General features: G+C 41.6%; 1 protein-coding gene across 4 annotated transcripts in view; it reads right to left on the bottom strand.

Moving 5' to 3' along the window:
* Mctp2 (multiple C2 and transmembrane domain containing 2) overlaps positions 1 to 22,416 on the bottom strand; it is a 238,291-nt gene that overhangs the window by 110,327 nt on the left and 105,548 nt on the right. For 3 of the 4 annotated variants that reach the window (XM_060367331.1, XM_060367332.1, XM_060367333.1), the window contains 4 exons: positions 21,930 to 22,060; positions 13,039 to 13,225; positions 11,209 to 11,302; positions 466 to 568 (listed from right to left, as the gene is read on the bottom strand). In XM_060367331.1, the coding sequence (XP_060223314.1) occupies positions 466 to 568; positions 11,209 to 11,302; positions 13,039 to 13,225; positions 21,930 to 22,060 (515 nt within the window). The remainder of the gene's footprint in view (positions 1 to 465; positions 569 to 11,208; positions 11,303 to 13,038; positions 13,226 to 21,929; positions 22,061 to 22,416) is intronic. The other variant, XM_060367334.1, reaches the window with a different exon arrangement.

Here is a 22,416-nt window from a genome sequence, read left to right on the forward strand (position 1 = left end):
TAAGGAGCCTTTGGGAGTCTTTAAGGATTTGCAAATAATCTGTATTTTCCAAGATACTGACAGAATACAAACCTCCATGCATTTAAGATAGTATCATAACGTGTAAGTGCCTAGAATTTAAGACAGGACTCCATTTGTAACTTTTCTTAACCCAGAAATAGATTAGTCTGGACATCTAGTAGCTTCCATCTATCCACCGATTAATTTAGTCACTAAAAGATCTACTTTATAAATGTCTCCTAACAGTCCCTTACAGTTCCAAATGCTCTCTTCTATTATTAAGCCATACTATAAAATGAAAGGATAAAAGGTTTTTGGAAGAAAAAAACAATAAAATTCACTCTTTGCACATAAAACCGGGTGGAAAGTTCCCCTCCAGAGCCCCCAGCCTGCCCCATATACATCAGAGATAATTGCTCTCTAAGTTAAAGCTGCTCCTTGGATGCCAGGGCATGACACACTTACAATGTAAAAACTTTGTTCCACTCAGGATTGAGGTTTTTGTAAATGGTGTGTGTCTGAAGTCGGTCATTGCCCAGCTCCAACAGGCAGAAAGGATCACTCTTCCCTGGAAAGAGAACACAGACGACCATCAAAGACAAACGAATCTCAAAAGGGACACAGCAAATTGAGCAAAAGCTGGGTGCTTTCACAATGAAACCGTAAAAAGGGAGAGAAATCTGATGAAGAAAGACTGCTTTCCCAGCAGGCTTTATGGATCCACATTTGAGAATTCAGGAAGTTAGGAAAGCCCAGAGGTGTCCAGTCTTTAATTTATCAAGGGATCCACACTTATAAGCAACCTGAATTGTCACTCTGAAAGCCAATGGCCACAAGTCTCGCAGGAGGAGGCACCAGATCTTTATGTAGAAGAGTTCCCACTTCCTTGTTTGTCTTTAAGCTGAAGGCAATAACAAAATAAAATAAAACAGCTCAAGCAAATACAGGTGACAGACCTTAAAAGGTGGATGAAGCACCAAACGTGTGAAGACATATTCAACATTACTCACCTTCAGGAAAAGGCTAATCAAACCACAGTGATATTTCATCCCACCCCAGTCAGAATGCCTATTACCAAACAGGCAACGATAGGGCTGGAGATGTATTCAGTGGGGAAACATCTGGAACATACAAGGCCCTGTGTTTGATCACCAGTATTTCAAAGAAACAGAAACAAAGACAAAGGTAACAAACACCAGACCAGAAAGATCTGAAGGAAAGCAAGTCTTATGTAATGTTAGTGGGATGATCAGTCAGTAAAGCTGTTCTGGAAAAGAAGGGTTCTTTACCAGCTACACAGATATACTTTCTGACAGCAATCCTACATTCATGTAGGAAATGGTTTCAGCCTCTGTAGTATTGTGTCCATTGCAGCATTCCTCACAATAGCCAAAGATGCAGACAGCATAAGTGTCCATCAGCTAACAAGCATAAGAAGCAAATGGGGTACATATAGACAATACAATCATATCCAGTCATAAAAGGGACTAAACTGTGAAGAGGATTAAATCATGTCATTTGTAATAACAGAGATGAGCCTGTAGGGCAAAATATATTATTTAATTCACAAAAAAGATAAATTCTGCAAGGTCTCATTCATAAACAGCATAGATAGAATCAGGAAGTAGATTTGGGGCTGGAGAGCTGGCTCATCAGTTAAGATCACTGGCTACTCTTGCAAAGGGCTCTGGTTCAATTCCCAGCACCCATATGGCAGTTTCTAACCATTTCCAGTCTGGGATATCTGATACCATCTTCTCGCCTACACAGGCACCAATCAAGCAGATGGTACGAAGACCTACTTGCAGGCAAACACCCGTACATGTAAAAAAAAATCTGCTAGTCAGCCTCCAAGTCAAAACCCATTGCTTTCCCCTGGTCCAGGCAGAAAGGTCTAGGATTTAATCTGTCAGGGAAGGAAAGAATGGCTACATGGTGTCCATATGACATTAGCAGGGGATGCATGGCAAGGGCCTTAAAAACAGATGTCCCTTAACAGGTAGCCAGGGCCTACCACAGAGCATGCTCAGGCCTTCTGACCTCTTAGCCAACTCAAGTTGCTGAGTGTATATCTAATTCTCTCAATGAATAACCAGGAGTGCTGAGAGTTTAACTTGAATTTAACTTGAGAGCCTGCACACCGGTAAGATTAAAAATTTTTAAAATAAGATAAAATGTACAAGCATGGGTCAGGGATAGTATTAAACAGAAGACCCTCGTCGAACCGACTCATGGCCTGGACACTTAACAAGCCTAAAGAAGCCTTTTAAAGCCAATTACATAATTTCAGTTGCCCTTTGACTGATGTAGCCATGGGCACAAATGGAAGTATCAGGGCCTCAGCTATGAACAATGGGAAGGACCTGCCTTCCCATCCACATGAATATAATAAAATAATAACAGTCCTCTGAATTCCTGAAAAAAGACGGAAAACCAGGCTAAAAAAGAAAATTGTGTATGCTATCAACCAAGAGCATACATGCAACAGACAACTTCCTCCCTAAGAAAAGCCTGGATTTGCCTCTGCTTCCCCAAGATTGTGGCCCTGAGAAGTCATTCTTGACCCTAAATCCTGACCGTGGCTGCTTCTGCTATCAATTCTGGCTTTTAGAATTCTGTGCATAAAAGTGGCTTTGACCTGTTCTCTTAGGACGTGATACCCGGCACCTGGAACACAGAAGGGACAGGAAAAATGGCACTGTTGTGGAAATACACCAACATCCAGTTTTACTGACTCATGCTTAGGCCCCTGACCAAGTCTTCTACAGAAGAAGTGCAAGAGGACACTGCTGGAGCAGAGGAGCAGGCTCTGTCCTCAGCATGGACTGTAAAGGAGACACCAGCCCTGGATGCAATGCTCAGGTGCGGCCACACAGCCCCTCCCCAACCAGAACTGGAACAGCTACTTAACCGTTTGTCAGACCATTAGTAGGTGTCAGCACTGTTCCTCTGAGGACAGCAGCATGACATGCCATCAGCACTGGCTCTGGGGAAAGCACCTGACACTTTTAATGAAAGCCCCGGGGTTGGTACACAGCAGGGCCGAGATGCCGCAGTCCTGCAGAGGCACAGGTGGGCTCGAGCTGTGCCCGGCTCTCCTGAGCAGGCCTGTGCCTAGCTGTCCTAGCTAATGAGGAGCACACTCCTCTCCAGAACTCGAGAACTTCAGTTATGTGTCTCCAAGGAGCCTACCGCACCAACTCTCTGAAGATAATTCAGTCAAAGCTCATTAAAATGCTGCATTTATTAATATTACGGAATAAACAGGCAGAGAGAAGCAGAAACAAAGACATCACCAAGCCATATAGATTAATTTGTGGATGCTTTGTAGATTTGTTTCTTTCTCCTACAAGGTTTCAGAGCGGCGGGTTGTCCAAGATTTAAATGATGAATATTGTTATTGAGGACAATGCTCGCTCATAAAAACGGACCATCCAAACGTTCCCCAATGATATTAAGAAAATAATGGCAGGCCACCTGAAATTCAGGCATCCTTAGATTCAGAGTGCATTTTACTACATCCTCTTTTGCTGTCAAGCTTCTCTACTACCTCTCGTATAAGCAAGTGCCCATCACTATGGCACAGTCATGACCTTAGTGGCTCAGGTTCATGATGAGGTATCATTCAATAGTTCTTATTTGGAGGTGCCAATTTAAAATTCATTTCAAATAAATGAATTTTCAAATACTTCACACTGTAAGTAAGAATTTTACACTTTGATAATTCACCTTTAACTGGATGTTACCGATGTCAGATATTGGTATTTTGGAAGTAATCTCAATCATTTGAATACCGTTTCCTGACCATCTACCTACTCTATTCTTAGCACTGGCCAAGACACGGATACACAAAGTTTAACAGAGCCTCTATCTGCAAGGGCTCTTCCCAGAGAAAGGGATTTTGTAGAACAAACAAATGGATCCTTCCTGAGGAGTTGTGGACAAATTCACCAGGAGGGTGTTTGAGTTCACACAAATACAGTTGGCCACTCTATCCGATGGCTGATGGGTCTAACAGGCCTTAATCATGTGATATGTAATTGTGCCCATGATAGGGTCACCTGTTTGAATAGCGACAACTCTGTCACCATTTACACACCACTCCTCTTGTAGCAGGTATTACTAAGACAGAGGTTAGCTATTTGATGCCTATGAAAGAATTGTATATTGCGTAGTTTTATGAAATTTACACATTTTATACAAGGAGATTGTGCATCTTTAGATCTTGGTGCTGGAGGAGACCTGGAATTAGCCAGAATTAACTGTCTACACATGTGAAGGAACAACTGTGAACAGGTAGACAGTGACAACCAGGACATGTAAGGTCTGGCTCAAATGTCAGGACTAGTGATCTTCCTGGGTTTCTTTTATCTAGCAGCCCAAGCCTCCACATATGGGTGGCTCAAAACAAGGCACCCAGCTGGGCGAAGGGACACTTGCAGAGGTAAGGTATAAGGCACTCAGAGAGCTGAGAAGGATGGGTAGGGGACACAGCCATTTAAGACTACAGTTTTAGAAACTCTGTTTTCATGTTTCGTGACCATTGTAAAGTAAGCCTTGTCATCAAATACTGAAACAAATTTGAACTGCCCATTCTGAAAATCTCTAGTGTCCAACAATTGCCCCTCTGTAATTTTTCTTGATTTACTTTTTCTTCGTCAACTGTCTAGCAAGGTGGCAGTTTCTTTGTTCCACTACTCAACTCACCAGGCTATCCTTCCTGCCTGGCTCCCAGAAGAGCAGAGTTCATTTGCTTTCTACTTTGCATGGGAAACAACTGTCCCTGTAATGACTTGGCAACTGTCCCTCATCCTCCGTCAAATTCAAACACAAACTGTTCGTGGGACTCCTTCAATTTCCAGGGAGGTGCCCAGACTCCTGTGGCAATTAGTTTAGGTTTCATAACACCTCCCATATAATATATCTGCTCATTTATTGGAAAGATATTTATGATATCCACATTTGGAAATAGCCACTGCCAACACCTCAGAGGAAAACATTGATCTCCAGCCTTCCTGGGATTTTCACATATACCCTGCATTTCCAAGTAGGTCATAGACTCCTGTAGGAAAAAGTATGACTTCTTCAGCTATGCAGACAAAGGCCTCTTTGCTTTGCTGTGACAATGATCTAGACCAAGCCAGGGCCACATCAGGACTGTAAGGACAGAAAAGGGCAAGAGGAACTTTTCTGAAAAGTTCTTCAGGTGAGTTTCTGGAAGTACAGTATTTCAATACACATGTAGAATAACTACTGACTATAAAGCAAGTCGTTTTCCTTTTAAATTTACTCCCACGCTGCCCAAGTTACAAAACATACCAGTATCCTCTGAACTTGCCTGACATTTCTCTGTGTTCACTGTCTCACCACTCTGCAGAAGCCTTGTTCCTCATAGCTGCCAGAATACTAACTTTGTCAGTTTACATCAGGTCAAGCCACACCTCTCTCCTTAATTTTCCAAGTTCTTTGTCTGATTTCAAGTGATCCAGTCCTACCTCAGACACTAGCCTCATCCCTGAAAAGTTCTGTACGAGATCTATCTTGTAGTCTCACTTGATCTCTTCCAGCTTTGACAGATCTCTGCAGGCTGGGAGATGAGAAATGCTTGGCCCTTGCTTTGGCCTTGCCACCTCCTACTCAGATCTACTTCTCATTTTACACATCACCTTCTATGGGACACTGTCGGGTACTCTTAAGTGAATCTCAGCACTGACCACAACGACAAAATGATAGACAGCTGGTGCTGAGGGTGGGAAGCAGTTCCTTTCCCCACTATGTCACAGGGACATCACAGGGACTCACACAGAAGAAGCACCTACTGAATTAAATTAGGGTGTGCTGTGGACCCTGCCTCTAAAACCTAAGTGACTTATTCTAACTCACTGGATGCCACACACAAGCAGGATTCATTGGCACTTGTGGCACCATTAAGTTACAATTAGCAAATCTTCTATATCCGTCCAAACTTTATTTCAACCGGAGTCCACATTCTTTGGCAGACAGTTAAAAAAGACAGGCTGCCAAAAGCAGATTTATATAGTTTTTAATGTGTGTTTCAAAAGTCCTCGATTTGGGCTCAGCTGTCCAGGAGGATCTCATGAAAATTAAAAGCATTCAATCACTATCACGAAGCTTCTAGAAATTCCAATTATAGTCGTCCCCCTGAAAATAGGGCACCCTTAAGAGGAAAAGTATTGCTATGGATACAGCTCCCAGAGACAGACAATGAAAATAAACCATAAAATGGACATGTGGGTTAAAACTCCCAGTGAACAATAACTACAGGCCTGCTCTTCTCACACAAGTGGATTTAAAAAAATAACACACACAAGTAAACACAACAAAAATAAAAACTGCACCGTTATGATTTACAAAAATGCTTCAAAAGTCAGTATTATAAACGTATGACTGGAAGAGTTCCACTCTGTACTGTGAGGTTTCAATGTGGTGTTTGGTCAACAGTTTTGTGCAAAAAAAAAGTGTTTTCACATATAATAAAAACTTGATGACCCCACAAATGTGTTTTTTATAGATAAAATTATTATCCAGATTATGAAAATGTGAAATGCAGGTGTCAGGCAGCTTAGCCTAAGAACTTCCTGACTGTTGAACGTTTTTTGTTTTTTTTGTTTTTTTCATTTTTAGCAAATAATAAAACAGAAATAACAACAAAAAGCATTCTATAGTGATAACTATAGATTTCTAAAAGTAATTGAAAAGCTAAGAGTGATTTGAATGCTTAATAATTCCAGGATTATCTAAAAATAAGGAAGGTTATGAACACTAGGTTAATAAGACAGAGCTTGGCATTTTTCATAAGTCAGCTACACGCTAATAAAATAAATGTGGTAAAGAATGTGAAAAATCATTTACTGAATATAAAATATACACTAGGCATGTTCATTTAGATTTTAATGTAACCCTAAACATACTCAAGAGAATGTGAAGATTTTTGGAAAAATCTTCCTGACATTCCACATCCAGGAAGTTCTTGGGCTAAGCTACCTGACACCTGCATTTCACATTTTGATAGTATGGATAATAATTTTATCTATAAAAAACACATTTGTGGGCTCATCAAATTTTTTATTATATGTAAAAAAAACACTTTTTTTTTCTTCCACAAAACTCACCACCGCAAGGCCAGTGGAGTGGGACAACAAACAGCACCTGGCATTGCTCTTGTATATATCCCATTCCGTAATAAAAAGGGGTTTTTAAATGAGTGGCAATAACCATAGAAATCAAGGGGGAAATCACGTGCAGGCACAGTGTTAGGCACGTGGGAAGAGGGCTCGCTCTGCCTAATGAACAGGGGGCGCTAACAGAGTGATGAGAGGGCATCCCGGCATGTTGGATGTGCCAAGAGCTCCTCCTAATGGCACAGCCAAGGAGCCACCAAATGGAGGGCCCCTCCTGGACTCGCCAAGGTTCTTTCTTTCTTTCACAGATGCCACACACCACCCCCTACATCTGTAATTCTGCAGTAGAGGAGGAGGGAGTGGGCCCCAAAAGAACAGGCAGTTGCGCCTGCAGACCCTAAGTTCCTAGGGGCCTGTCCACCTAGTGGAGACATTGGCTAGTTAAGTCTTGAAAGTCACTCTAACATGCTGATTTTGTCAGGTTGAGGAAAACTTCAAAAACCTGCAGTGAAGGCTAAGCACGATCCCTGGAAAGCAGAAATGGCACGGAATTAAATACGCTTTTGTATCCTAGGTCTGCATCGGGTCATGACTGGTCCTAACCTGTGTAATCACCAAATAAGGTTATCTCGCAACAACTTGCATTTCATCCTCAAAGGCGTGTTGTCCTTGACATTCCTCTGACAGACACACTTGGAGATTATTTAATTTGGCAGATATATTTGGGAACCTCTTGCGGCCTATGCTGGTTTTATGACAAAATGTGTTCAAAACGCTCAGGAATGGAGTAAAATTCTTTGTAAGACTGCTGAAGGGCAGGTAGATGCCAACACCGGGTGAAAATAGTAATTGCAGGTCCTGGTTCTCCATGGCCTCCTGTAAGCATCCAGCTTCTCCAAATATACAACTCAGCACAAAGGTGGGACTGTCCTGTGGAAAGATGGCACAGCGCAGGGCCATCCGCTCTGCTCCATCCAACTATGCAGTTCTGCCCTGCATTCAGATGAGAATAGAATCATCGCTCCTGCAAAGAAATCTCTCCTGAGTTTCTGCCTCTTCCATTTTAGAATACAATGTACGGGCCGACCCACTGGAATTCACAGGGTTGGGGTACTAGGAATAAGGCATGGGGAGATTTTTGAGATAGGGTTTCTCTGTGTAGCCCTGGCTACTCGCTTTGTAGACCAGGCTGGCCTCGAACTCACAATGATCAACCTGCCTCTGCCTCCCCAATGCTGGGATTACAGGCATTGACAGGATTTTTTAAAGGAAAACAATTAAGCTAAGGAAAAGAATGTTTAAAGTAACAGGAAGGTAGATGTGTATGAGAAAGGACTGGATGCTGGATCTCTGTGTGTGCAATATGCAAAGGGTATCCATGATACCCTTCTACACTGATGTGTGCAATTGACTGCTCCAGTTATACCAACCCATAATCACACGGAGACTCTCACCAACAGTTACACAAACGTGGGTTGAGCGTGCAAGACAGATCCCTGCTCTTCATCACTGGTGTCTCTCAAATGTAAGAGAAGTGTTTGTAATGGACAGTTCTGGCTGGAAAATTCTTCAGTTCCCAAACGCCTTTCTATTAACACACTGCATATCTTACTATCTTTAAGTGGTCTATGAGACAGCTTGCATTATTCTTTAACTATATCCATGCATTTATATGCCCCCTCCCCGGACAGATGAGAACGTACAGCACCAGTCTTTTTTAGGGATTCCATTGTGGCTAGGGAACTGGGTCCTCTTGCAGTTATTTCAGCTTTGTTCAGGAAAAGGGGGGGGAGGCTCTCTCTCTCTGCATTAGCCTGTGAGTATATTTTTTCTCTAAAAAGCCGAGTTTTAAGATGAGTAAACTATGTCTGTCTTACCAAGCATTTCACCCTGCCCTGTTCACCTTGAGTCCATCATTTTGTTTCCTGAATCAAGGCTGTGCCCTGGTTACTACAGAAGTAATGACATCAGACTGCATCATTCATTGGTTTAAAGCCCTGGGTTACCCTAGGCTCAAACAATTTGTGAAACAAGCTTATAGTTTCACAGGCACCTCGTTAGAATAACTGCTTAATGTTAAGTATGGACCACAGGGCATTACAAACAGCTTTCAGCAATTCTTAAGAGATGGGTTCTAAGACAGACTGCCTCACTGCTTTTAACATACAGTCTCCCTTTTCAAAGTTGTCATCCTCTGTCTTCTCACTCTCCTAAGGATGGACATTTTTAGGTGTGTTCCATCATGTGTGGCTTCTAGATTCATATGTATGTAAGTCTTTGCCCTCTGATACAGGGTCTCCTGTAATCCCTTCTGGCCTTGAACTGTCTATCTAGTGAAGGGCAGCATGAAGCTTCTCCTCCTGCTGCCAGCACAGGCCCAGCCCTGGGATTACAGGCTTGCACCACCACAGCTGATTTATGCAGCTGGAGACTGAGTCCAGAGCTTTATGCAAATTAGGCCAGCACTTTAGGACCTAAACTCCACCTCCAGCTGCCTTCACTTATATACAAAGAAATTTCAGTGACTCTATAAAAAAAAATAGAATAAAATAAGAAACAAGATACATGGAAATTTAAATTTATTTATAGTGAATAACATTAATTCCTCTCCATTATAGTAGTTTGTAAAAGAATGGATGAATTGGGCTCAAAAGATGGCTCAGTGGGTGAAAAAAAAAAAAAACCCACAAAACTTGATTCTCCAACCTGATGATCCAAGTTTGATCCCCAGACTCTACACGATGAAAGGAAAGAGATGACTCAAAGTTGGGTAGGTAGGGAGGTAAGGGTCAAGAGGGTAGCTGTGGGCAGAGGTGGGATAATGAACATCATTAAAATACATATGATATTCTCAGAGAAACAATGACATATTTAAAAACTAAGCATATATAGTCTGTATTCCAACAATATTGTCTAAAGAATGATTGTCATTTTAGACATGGTAAAATGGAACCTTTCTTTCCTTTCCACTTTCGTCTATCAGTCTGTCTGCCCATCTGTCTAGTTCAGTCATGACTTATTACTTAGCAGTAATGCTATGCAACCAGGAGACCAGGTACTCTGAGTTTGTTTCCCCTGATTTGGAATTCTGGAGGAAACAGAAGTTAGAAGGTATGCTGAAGGTGGTACCTATTAGTGTGTGTGCAAACCTCTTAAATCTAAGTTCCTGTTTTCCATAACTGATGACATAGGATGTGCTTTAAAATAAAAATTCTTGTCAAGTTTAAGCATCTTAAAATTGGGTCTCATGAGTTTTCAGCTTATTAAAACATATTGGAGAGCTAGAGAGATGGCTCAGAAGTTGAGCACTTTGCGCTCTCTGAGAGTGCCCAAGCTCTATTCCCAGCACCCCCATCAGGGAGCTCACGTTGCCTGTAAGTCCAGGTGATTAAACACCACTAACCATTCACTTGCCTTTGGTGTGATGTGGCAATGAGTGGGAAGTGGCTGATCTGACTTCTCCACATCTGGAAGACTGCACGTGCTGCTGAGCCCTGCTGCAGCACAAAGAAGGTCTACTCAGACCTCCATCGAAAGCCCAAGTTCACAAAGCACCAGGAGAGTGGTCCTAAGGGGCAACAGAGAATGGAAAGCTGTCCCAGGGCCTTTATTCTGGTCACTAACACAGAGATGCTCAGACCAACAAGAAACCAGCATTGGTCTGAAGATTGAACTACAGCATTCAGCAGCAAGCAAGCATGTGAAGGGGTGATGGGATAGAGGCAGCAGGAGCCATTGGAGGGACTGCAGGAAAGCAGGGCCCAAGTAGGAGTTTAAAAGTACAAAAGCTGAATCTGGGAAGCTATCAATCCATTAGTATTCTGAATCCCAAATGAACTACTACAAGAATGCATCTGAGTAAAATTATTTGGAAAAAAAAGAATTATTTTGTGGAAAGTATATATTGTGAGAAAACAATTGCTCCCGTGTGTGCTTTCCCTCCTATTTATCCAGAGGAACGTGACAGTTACTTCTACTTACCAGGTGTCTCGTTCTGCCTGAAGCTCACTCTTAAGCAAGACAAATAAGGATAACAAAAGTGAATGGAAGGGCCTGCTTTCTTTACCTGAGAAATCAGCGGCCAAGAGGTCTGCTGCTTTTAGAACCTTCACCTGTAGAATACCAATGTCCTTCACATCCTGCAGTGAATTCTGTAAGGCCTGCGGAGACAAAGGGATGAACACAAGTAAGAATGGCTTCCTTGTGCCCTCGTCTTGAAGTTTGCGGTTCCCCCGGAAGCCTGTTACAGATCTACCTCCCTCTTACTCATAAAATTCTTAGAAGAGTTGCAAAGCTGTCTTATGTCAAGCACCAGAGCTGTTAGGCATGTATCACAGCCAGATTAGAAGAAAATTGACTGAGAATTAATTAACTACAGCCTCAAAATAAACAAATTAGAAGTCCTCACAATCTGCTTTTAACATCGCCCCCTGGTGCTAACATAGATAACCCACTGGGAAAATGCGTGGGTGGAATTACATTCATTCTCCCCTGCCTTTTCTCATTAACGTAACTTTTAAATCAGCTTTAAAGGCAATAGCAAGCCAGCCTTGTTATTCTTATAAACTTTATGGATGCCATAGAACTAACCTTCATCCCATCATAAATGCTTGCTCCCAAGGAAAAGAAATCAGGGATAGAGAATGAATCTTCTCATCTATGAGTCAACCTGTTCCATTTGTTAAATGAAAAGAAAAAAAAAGAAAAGAAAAGAAATGGGCTTCAGGCACCACCCTGCAGTCACATTCTCCTTAGTCTTTAATTAGCACGATCCATGGATCGAGCACATTTACTGCAGTTACTTGTGATTCTGAATCAGACACAGCAGTATTTGGATGTACACTGCATGCTTAAAAACCCATGCATCAGGGATAAGCAGGTACATAGCCTAACGCCTACAAAAAAACATATATTGAAACCCCCCAAACTGTTGCCATTCTTTTAAAATAGCTAAGAGGCTGGGATAAACGGGATCTAGACAGTCAGAAGACAACAGTAAAATGCTTGCTACCTGGGCATGGGCTGGTAAACGGCAAAAGCTAATCTCACATTTGTCAGCTCTAAGAAAGGCTGTTTTCTCATATTTTTCCCTTAAACAAACCAACCAGCTAGCTTTTGAACTATATGCAAGCTTTTGAAATGAATATTTCTATAATGTAAAGGTAGAAATGCTTTCTACAGATCGCTGCTCTGTCAGTGTGATGGGCAAGTATACCTGCAATCCCAAAGTTGATATTGAAACACGAGGATTAAAATATGACACAAGCCTGGGCTACACAGTAGGTTCTAGGCCAGCCTAAGCTATATATAAAGACAGTCACACGGTGGACTACTACTCAGCTATTAAAACAAAGAAATCATGAAATCTGTAAGCAAATGGATGGAACTAGAAAAGATCATCCTAAGTAAGGTAACTCAGAAACAGAAAGACAAACATGGTTACACTCACTTAGAAGCGGATATTAGCCGTATAATATTGGATAGCCATACTAAAATCTATAGACCTAAAGAAGCTAAACAACAAGGAGCATCCTAGGGAGGATGCTTAAATCTCATTCAGAATAGCAAACAGGATAATCACCAGAAGTGTTGGAAGAGAGGGAACAGGATGGGAGCCTATAATAGAGGGTCCTCTAAAAGACTCCACCCAACAGAGGATGGAAGCAGATGCTGAGACTCACAGCCAAACTTTGGGCAGAGTGCAGGGAGTCTCATGGAAGAAGGGAGGAATAGAAGGACCCAGAAGAGACAGAAAACCTACAAGGAGACAAAGCTAAAAATCCTGGTACTTTTTTTTTCTTCTTCTTCTTCAATGCATAGATTTGGTTTCAACTTAAAAGTCCACATTGGTGGAAGGAAACAGGGAGGAAAGAGGCGATGTGACAAATGCACTTACATATCGCTGGGAAATCTGCTTTCTTTCACTGGGGTCCTCAAAGGGACAGAGACAGAGATCAGAGATGGAGACTCCAGTGCAAGGAGTCAGGGTGATCAACATGAGAAGAGACCCGAGGCAGCTCTCCAGAGGTAGTTCCAAGCAGTTGTCTTGCTTCAGTGGGAGTGCTGAGATATCCACTTTACACCTGGAAACATTTCAGGAGTTGGGGAAAGCAAGAATTAATTCAAGGCCATAGCGAACATCCGTAGCGCCCATTTCACACATATTTCCACATCCCCAAACTTCACTCTGTCTGGACACAGATTATTGATTGGGGAAGGTTGCCAGAACTCACTTGGCTCGGGATACTCTCTCAGCCTAATATGCTCTAAATTAAGGATTCACTTTCATTAAAGAAAATGAAAAGGCAATAACAGAGTATGCTAAAGACAAAAAGATGGTATGTCTTCGCCAAATAAGGCCCACAAAAGGACAATACAATCAAGAACTGGGGATAAGGGTATCACTACGCATAAGCAAGCATAAAGAATGAGTTTTCCCTGTCTTCTTGGCCCTGACTAAAGGATCAGAGTTTGCATTCAGCAAGAGAAAAGTCAAGAAAATCTCGTGTGGGGGAAGAGGGAATGCAGAAACCATTCTATTCCCAATTGATTAATGCCAACTGGCAAATTTTTAGTTACAGAAACATGTTGAGGTGTTTTCCTAATAGGCAGGCTTCCCCAGGTGGGTTTCTTGTGGACAAATGAAGCATGGAGTGCTGTTGATTGAGCCCATCTCTGCAGCACTGCCAGGAAGGGCAGCACCCATCTGCTATAAATTGCAGGTTTTTCTGCCTCATAAGAGTCAATGTTGTAGAGCTGCTGAGAACCTAAAGCAACATTTAAATGCAGAAGCAAACCCTGGCTGAGGAGGGGCTCTTAGGTGCTGAGCCTTTTGTTTGCTTCAACACTGAAAAGCGCTGGCTTTGCCTGGACCGCACAGTCTACCTTTAAGAGTACAGTCAGGCGAAGAAGCCAGAAAAGAACTGGGGTTGGGAATGGGGGGGCAGGTGATAAAAGCACAGAGATTTAATTATTTTATACAATTCTCAGAGACTCTGTACAATTATAAATATGATGAATATTCAACAGTTTTGGAAAGAATGAAGCACTCCCTTTCCCGATGAGCTAAAGCAGATTTTTTATACTAACTTTTCAAGGGACTTTGTGTTTTAGCAGAAAACTAGGAATAGGTACCAGTACAGTATGGAAAGCAAAGGGAATCTGAGGCCACACAGATACAAAGACAAAATCCTCCCATGTAATAAGTTGGCACAATTGTGGTCTCCCTCAGAAATGAAATGGGAAAAAGTAAGTTAGCAGTCTATTCTTGGTTTTGATTATAGGATCAAAATTCATGTATTAGCAAATGGCTCTAAAACTAAACATGCATAGGTTTTTACTTGTTATTCATGCAAAGTGACCCCAATTACAGGAGGTGGTATTGACTATTTTAGATATAATAAATTCTCAAACATTTCCATTACAGACAAATTGTAATACAGATATATTGAGTTTTCTGTGTTTTTCATAAAGATAATATTTTCTGTAGCAACAAGAAGCCTTTGTGAAATAAAAATGTACTGCTACCCTTGAAAGAAGGGTTAACTTAGATTTTTATTTCATAAGCAATTGTTTTAAGTGGGGAATCAAATCAAATGTGATTAATAAAGAAAGAAATGTCAAGTGTTATATGCCATCTCTAAAAAACCCCACAAATTCCCACATTCTTAATATTAAGAGAGTGTGTGTACCTAAAAGTAATATTTTACATTGTTAAAGACACTTTAGTTTGAAAGGGGAACACACTTTTTCTAAATTAAACAAATGAAAACTTTTTGTATATTTGTCCATGTGGTTTAAAATTGCCATTGCTATATGTAACGCATAGTTATCAATTCCTATATATCTGCTAATATTTAAAAATCTGCTGAAGATTTGGGCAGGGGATGCCTTCCTAGCTCACTGTGCGAGGTGATGCTTCTGTTCTTTAAAGCAAAGCAAGTCTGAACTCTTCAAAACGTAAATAGTGCAATTTTAAAAATTAGATGTCGTTAATTAAAATATTGAAAATCCAAGATCCCTTTTTTAAATTTAAATAGTTTGTTAATTCCTTGGGAATTTAATATCTTGCATTTTAATCATTTCATCCCCATCACTTCAATATACTTGTTTCAGAGAATATACAAAATAATTTTCTTTTTCTACTGAGGTTCAGCAATAGCTTTTTCTGCTTCCTAAGGTTCTCTGTGCAGCTGCAGGATCAACCTGTGGCAAGTATAAAGGGGTACAAGACCAACCTCTCTTCCTGTTATGGGCAAGTCATAGGCTTAGCCTGTCAACCTGCCATGGGCAGAACCCAAGCAATTGTCTAAGGAGAACACTCTTTTTGTGATGAAGCAAAAGTTATTCATTGTGGTCTATGGGTCATCTTCTCTTCTGAAACTACTCAACTCCTTATAACACAAAAGCTACAATGTAACTAACAATATAAACAAGTGAAATTGTTTACTAATAAAACTTTATTTACTCAAAAACTGTCTTTGACTCCTGGTTTCTATTTCTCGGTCTTAATGTACAGAAATGCTACTATTTTTGGCTTTGATGAATTATGCCAACAAAAGTATTTTTGATTGCAAGATTGCTTGAAGGTACCACAAACAGATTAATAAAGACATCAGCAGCATTAACCTAAGAAATTTAAAATAATTTTTAATCTCATTATAGCCTATGAAGCTTGGCCAAAATACCAATGATCTGTTTGCAAATAAAAAAAGAGATAAAGAAACACTATTATAAAATTGCTCTACTGTAAGAAACTATACAAAACTCAACCACTCAGAACTCGTTTTTAAGAAATCTGGTTAAGGAGCATTAAGGAAGCACTGTCGTCACCAGGGTATCATGTTTCATTCCTTGTGTAAGGTGAGCGACCCTGTCTGAACAATCAAGATATTCAAGCCCATAGGACAAATGGGGATCCAGAAAACACACATTCCAGCATCAGAGTTTAGCAAATCAGGTCGACAGGGATAGCACACAATTTAAAGATGTACCTTATGCAAATAAAGGCAGAACAGTAACTGATGTATTCACACCTAGGGGGAATCTTCTGTATCCATCCGTAGCACTTACCAGCCTTTCCCCCCTGTCGAGTTTCTACAGAGCAAAGGAGATACCTGCTTGTATTTGGGCTGGCTTCCTACGCGCATGTGCCATAGGGTGGGTGTGAAGACCTGGGTACAACTTTAGTTGTTGGTCCTCATCCTCTACCCTGTTTTGGACAGGCTTTCTTGGTTATTTTTCTGCGGTAGGTATGAGGCTGACTAGATCCAAGAAAGGGATTCTCCTTTCTCCACTTCCACCTCCCTTTAGCAGGGCTGAGATTACAGCCGCTCACACCAGATGCTTATAGCTTCTACATGGGTTATTGGATTTTAACTCTTCATGCTTACATGGCAAGCTACTTGGTCTGCGGCACCACCACAGAAGACAGGCTTCTCTGTCCTACTCTCAACTACTTACTTTACACAGCTCTGTTTATATCGCTCTGTTTCCCAAACTCCACTTTTTTTTTTTTAACCAGACAACCACGTTTATTTGCATGATTCTGGGATCCACAACCTTCCTAACAATGGTAGGGTCACTGTTGGCTACTTGCAGCCACTTAAAATTTAGTGCTAAAGGATAGGAGATTCACCTCATTATTTTGTATTAAACCCTCACTACTTTCTAGCCTACCCATCACATAATAGAGGTCTGTATTGGTGAATAAAATGAATGCTAAAAATATAATAATGTCGGTGGGGTGAGGAAAAACTACACACTCTCCCAAATCTCAAAGAATAAAAACCTGTTCTTTTGGTTAATTATCTCACAGCCATCATTCTTCCCCTGTATACAAGACAACTGAAATTAATGGATTTCCCCGGTTTGAGGCTGAGAATTTTGCAGTTGTACCTACCTGAAGGAAACAGAGACTAAATTACTTTTATTATTTTTTTTTTCTTGCAACAGACATTTATTAAAACTTCCCTTTCTCACCACAGGCTGTTAAAGTGCTGATTTAGCATTGTTTCTGACCTCTCGTTCTTGTCTTTCTCCATTAATCCCACAACATTTTAATGTTTTAATTCAACACATAATTTTACCATATCAGTCAGCCTAACTGGCCCAACTTTGACTTGCCGTGATAGCTTTTAACTTCTTCTTCATTACCATAATTCCATGTTTTATATTACAGATTGGTCAGCTTTTAGCTTAAATGCAAGGGGCAGGAAAGAGTGCTGTAGTTTGAAAAGCTGTAAATCTCAGAGGATGAGGAAGTGGGCGAACAGGAAGAGAACGGTGAATGTGTCAAGCCTGGCTGTAAAAGCAGATCAACGACATGGGCTGCAATTTGTCCAGAGAAGTATCCCAGCCCAGATTGTTCACTGCCTCAAAGCCACTAATAAACTGGTAAGGATGTCAGAGCCACTTAAAGATACCGTCTGGGACCGAGGACTGACTATGAGGCAGATCAAAACAGGAGTATGCATTCTCATTCGCAACCTTTGCAAGCTAAGTTTAGAATATTCTGTGAAACAGGAATCTTTCCAATCATCCTGAAATGGAATGTATCCATTAAGAAAATGATTTCTTTGAAACAGCACAAAACGGATAATTTATATTCATCTGTTCTATTTTTTTTTTCATTAACAACAGAGTCTGGAGGATGGCTGAGTGGGTGAAATGATAACCATTCCAGCAGGAAGATCCTCGGCACATACATAAAAGCTGGGTACAGTGTTCACCACTCACTCTGTGTTGGGGGCCCCACTCAGGAGGACTCCTAAGCTTTCTCCTCTGCTTGTATTGGTAGTTATATTGTAACATACTGGGGATGGTTACTCTTGGACTTAAGTCTTCCTTTCTTTGAAAGTTCACTCTCCCTGCCTCAGATCTGATGTTTTCTTTTTATGGTTGCTTTCCCTATAAAAAACAGTAAGTTAGGCCGCCTGTCCTCAAGGAAGGCTGGCTCTTCTGAAAGGATATTCATCTTTGAGGTTCCATTTACCCCCGCCATCTTTACCTGAAGGTCAGATAAAACCCGTGAGTATGTGTGCTGTGGCAGAGGAGAAGTCAGACTCCAGAGGAGCCTCAGAACATAGATGCAGGGAAAAGTTAATCTAAAGACTGCTATCATTTGTGTGAACCTAGCTCCTATAAGCAAATTTATTCCATCTGTAAATCCTGAATGGTGCTGTTTATACTCCAGTAAGTATATATTCTTGAACATGGCACCTGTTCACTTATACAAAAAAAAAATCTATATTTTGAAAAACATACTGAATTTTACTGGTTATACTTAATTTACCAGAATCAAACAATTTTCATTTAAAATATTATAGAGATCTATACTTGCCAAATGGAGAAAAATTCCAAAATTAATAACAGTACTGTAATGCTCACTGTAGATAATGTCTACGGATATCGCTAGTTACTGACTTGAATGTTGGTAATGGACTCCATTATACAGCCAAAGAGACAGACACACAACGAGTTCATTGCCAAAATCGCATCGTAACTCTTCCTCCACACACAACCCATGTGATGTGTTTCTTCTCCATATCAAACGATTTACAATGGGAAGCTTTACCAAGGAGATTTTCCTTAGTGGGGTTTCAAGGTATCAACATGACTGTGTTCTCCAAAATAAGATAGAAGCTGGACTTTAGGAGACAGTGAGCATTTGTTTACACCACTACAGAGTATTCTATTTTGGATAGTTGAAGTAAGAATAGCTAAGCTTAGAGCGAGCACCACAAAAGAAAGAAAACTGTAGGAGATAAAAGTGTTGAAATTTAGGGCTGGTAGGGTGGCTGCTTGGGTAAACGCGCTTTGAACATATTTGTGCTCAAGCTTTATGATCTGAGTTTGAACCTGTGAATCCACAGTGGAAGGAAAGAGTCAACTCCTGAAATTTGTCCTTTTGCCCTCACATGAATGACTTGATACATGCACACTGGTAGACACATGCACATGCACACACTCAGCTAAGTAATTTTTTAAGTTGACATTTTGAGAAAATGCAACTCATAAGAAAGGTCTACCAGTAACTTTCTTGGGATAACTGCATGCTAATACAGTGGTTTGTTTGTTTTTGTTTACAAGACAGGGTTTTGCTGTGTAGCCTAGGCTAGCCTCAAAGTTCATGATCCCGGCTCCTGAGCCTCCTAGGTAGTAGGGTTACAAAATCCGGACACCTTTTTCTGCTATGGTATGTCAATCATTAGATCTGTGAAGCAGTATTCTACGCGAGTAAAGACCTGATGTTCACTGCCAGGCAATGCTGCACAGACCCAGGCCTCTCAGGAGACATTTTTGTTATCTCTTGTATTGCTGGAGGGGAAAAAGGAAAAGGATGCCCAAAAAAGAAACAAAACTCCTTTCCAATCCATAAAGAGGAAGGGCAGAATGATCAGCAGACAGGTAGGCATCTCAGTTCTAAACAGGAAATTGCTAAAATAATAAATGAATACTCAAATGACAAAAAAACAGGCCTTACAGGACATCTTCGGTTATTTTTTGTCTCTGAGAAGCCACACAACACTCACTTGGAACAAGCATTTCCTATTGTGTGACGGAAACATGACAATGCAGTGACAGGAGACATGCAAGGCATTATTATTTACACCTACTAAAATAACTGCAGGCCATTCATCACAGGAGGCCCAAATACCCACTGTGCAGATAACACTTTGGGACGCAGAGTTCTCTGGGCTTCCTCACTTAGCCTGGATCCTGACTTTCTGATCCTACTGCCCTTGATACTGTCAGGGCTCTGGCATGTCAGCAAGCTGAGGATGTTAGAGGCACTGGGAAATGTCTGAGGCATTTCAGTTCCCATATGTGGTCAGGGGAGAGAGAGGGGAAAAAAAGCAAGATCAGACTAGTAACTGGACATGAGAGACTGTCAAACACCAGCCCATGCCTCCTGGATGTGAGGTGTATGGCATGACCCAGCTTGCTAGGCCATGCACCCAGATGGCCCAGTGGACTTAACAAAGCCTCGAGTGCTGCCCACCAGACAAGACAACTGAGGATGCATGAGAAGAACTGGAAGGCAAAGCCCGCTGTGTTGGGCAGGTGTGGGGTGAAAGGCATCTCTATGTCCCTGCCATAGCTCTGGCTGTCTGTTCCCTTAGCGAGCACCTGGCCATGCATAACAGAATTCGGACATTGTGTGCAGAGGCACACGCCTGTTTCCATGTAACTGTGGGAAGTGATTGGTGTCGGATGGACAAGAGCCAGTCTGCTACAAGTATCTTGTTACATGTCAGGGAATACCATGCAACAGGAAAGCCATGTTGAGAAGCAAGGGAGGATTTCTGTGGCTGCTAAGTTCTCATTGCAGCTACTTCAGAAGGATGAGATGCAGATAACAAGAAAGGCGAACACGGCCCCGCAGGGTTCCACACTCTGCACTAAGAGATGCCCAGAGAGAGACCATTTTCTGAAGGATTGCCACATCTCCCCCTGAACTTTCACTGTTCTCTCTACCGTCCCTCACTGTAAAATGAATGGGTTGGAGCAGGTAAGTTATTTTAATCTTTAGTTTTGAGTAATAAGTCCTTGTCCTTGGCTGAAGTCCCAAATATGTAGGTGTACTGGCTGCATAGGAAGGTGAAAGCGCTCTCTCATCTATCAGCAATGGCTCAGCACACAGTCCTGAGCTCAGGCTCCAGGGTGGAAGCTGACAACCCACAGCTGCTGGCATCCCTTTAAACATTTGTGTTCCACATTAAGATTCACATACAAATTATGGATCTAGGGGAAGGGGGAAAAAAGAATGATTTGCTGCAAAGAATAGCATCCTTAAAGCCCCAAACCCTGGCTCTGGAATTCATTGTTCTTGACCCAAGGATAGCTTGCTCTCCCTAGCTTGCAGGGCTCTGCTGCTTAAGATCAGAGCTGAGATGAGCTTCTGTGAGTACTTCCTTTGTGCATTCTACTGGCCAGGCATAGAGCTGGTGATGCAACTGTATTCCTCACTACAATCTTCTCAAGAAACTATAGTTCTCACGTTATAATCGGTTGCCCATGGGGACCCCTCAATTCAGTTGTTAAGAGTCCAGAGTAAACAAATAAACAACAGAATAGCTTTGCAACTGCTTCAGATTCTATGATAGTTTGTCACAAAAATCCATCAAGGACATTGAAATGTTCTGTCATGGGGAAAAACTCACCTTCTTCTTTTTACTATTTGATGAAACTAAAATGAAATCTTGGAAATGTTTGCAAACACATCCCAACGGTCTGAGATAGCACATGACTTTCTATGGAGGTTTCTGGACTCACAGACTGCAGTGGGCCCTTTGAATTCGCAGAGCGTACTTGCAGAGTATGCTCTGAAGAATATGCACACAGTAACCTCATGAAGGCATTCTAGGATCTAACAACCACTCCACAGCTTCTACATTATGTGAGGTATTATTAGTAACCCAGAGTCAAAGCATGTAAGATGTACAAATATCTGCGGTATTTGAATGCGAACACGATACCATTTCCCATGCCCTCTGACTGCTGAGTATGCTATCCTCATCGTGAGTTCCTGCAATGAGCTTTTCAGAGGTGAGTAGGAAACTCTGTCTTATGTGTAAAGCCTGCTGTGAATACTGAATTGCATTTACCAATCAGAAAACTAGCAAACCCCCTTTTTGCACTGAGTGGCTGCCCAGCTTACTGCTGGGCCACTGGGGCAGGATACGGGTATCCAAGTCTCAACCCAAATTAAAAAAAAGACATTCTTTCAGAGCTAGCCCTGTGCAGTCAGGAGCTCCCAACCCCAGTAGTAGCAGAGTGACTCACGTGCCCAGTCGCTCCTCGCGCTTTTTGCTGTCCTTTCCCCACACTTCAATGTCCAAAATGCCCATCCTGTCAGAGAAGTAGTGAAAGTCAAACTGTTCCTGCCACTGCGGGTTTGCACTCTTACACAGTGTCTAGAAAACATGCAGTTACAGGGTTTACTTTCTCAGAAGATCGGTCATGGCTACAGCAGCTACACATTCATGTCATGTCTATAGGGCAGGAAGTCACCACGATCGGGTTGCTTAACTTCTAGGATAGCAGGGACCCTTGTGGACCCAGAATTTAGCAAACTAGGACTACTCTTTTAACAGATTGCCAAATGCAACAATTTTAAGTGCATCAAGTTAAAAAGACTACCGCAAGACACTGTAAAAACCACACAAGCACGCAAAGAGCCTGCAATTGCTCATTCCTACAGAAGATAACATTAATCTTTTAGTCAAACGCAAGCAATGTCTGTGTTGGTGTATATCAGACCTGGCCTAAG

Source organism: Meriones unguiculatus, chromosome 14 (assembly GCF_030254825.1).
Source record: "Meriones unguiculatus strain TT.TT164.6M chromosome 14, Bangor_MerUng_6.1, whole genome shotgun sequence".
NCBI classification, from domain to species: domain Eukaryota; kingdom Metazoa; phylum Chordata; class Mammalia; order Rodentia; family Muridae; genus Meriones; species Meriones unguiculatus.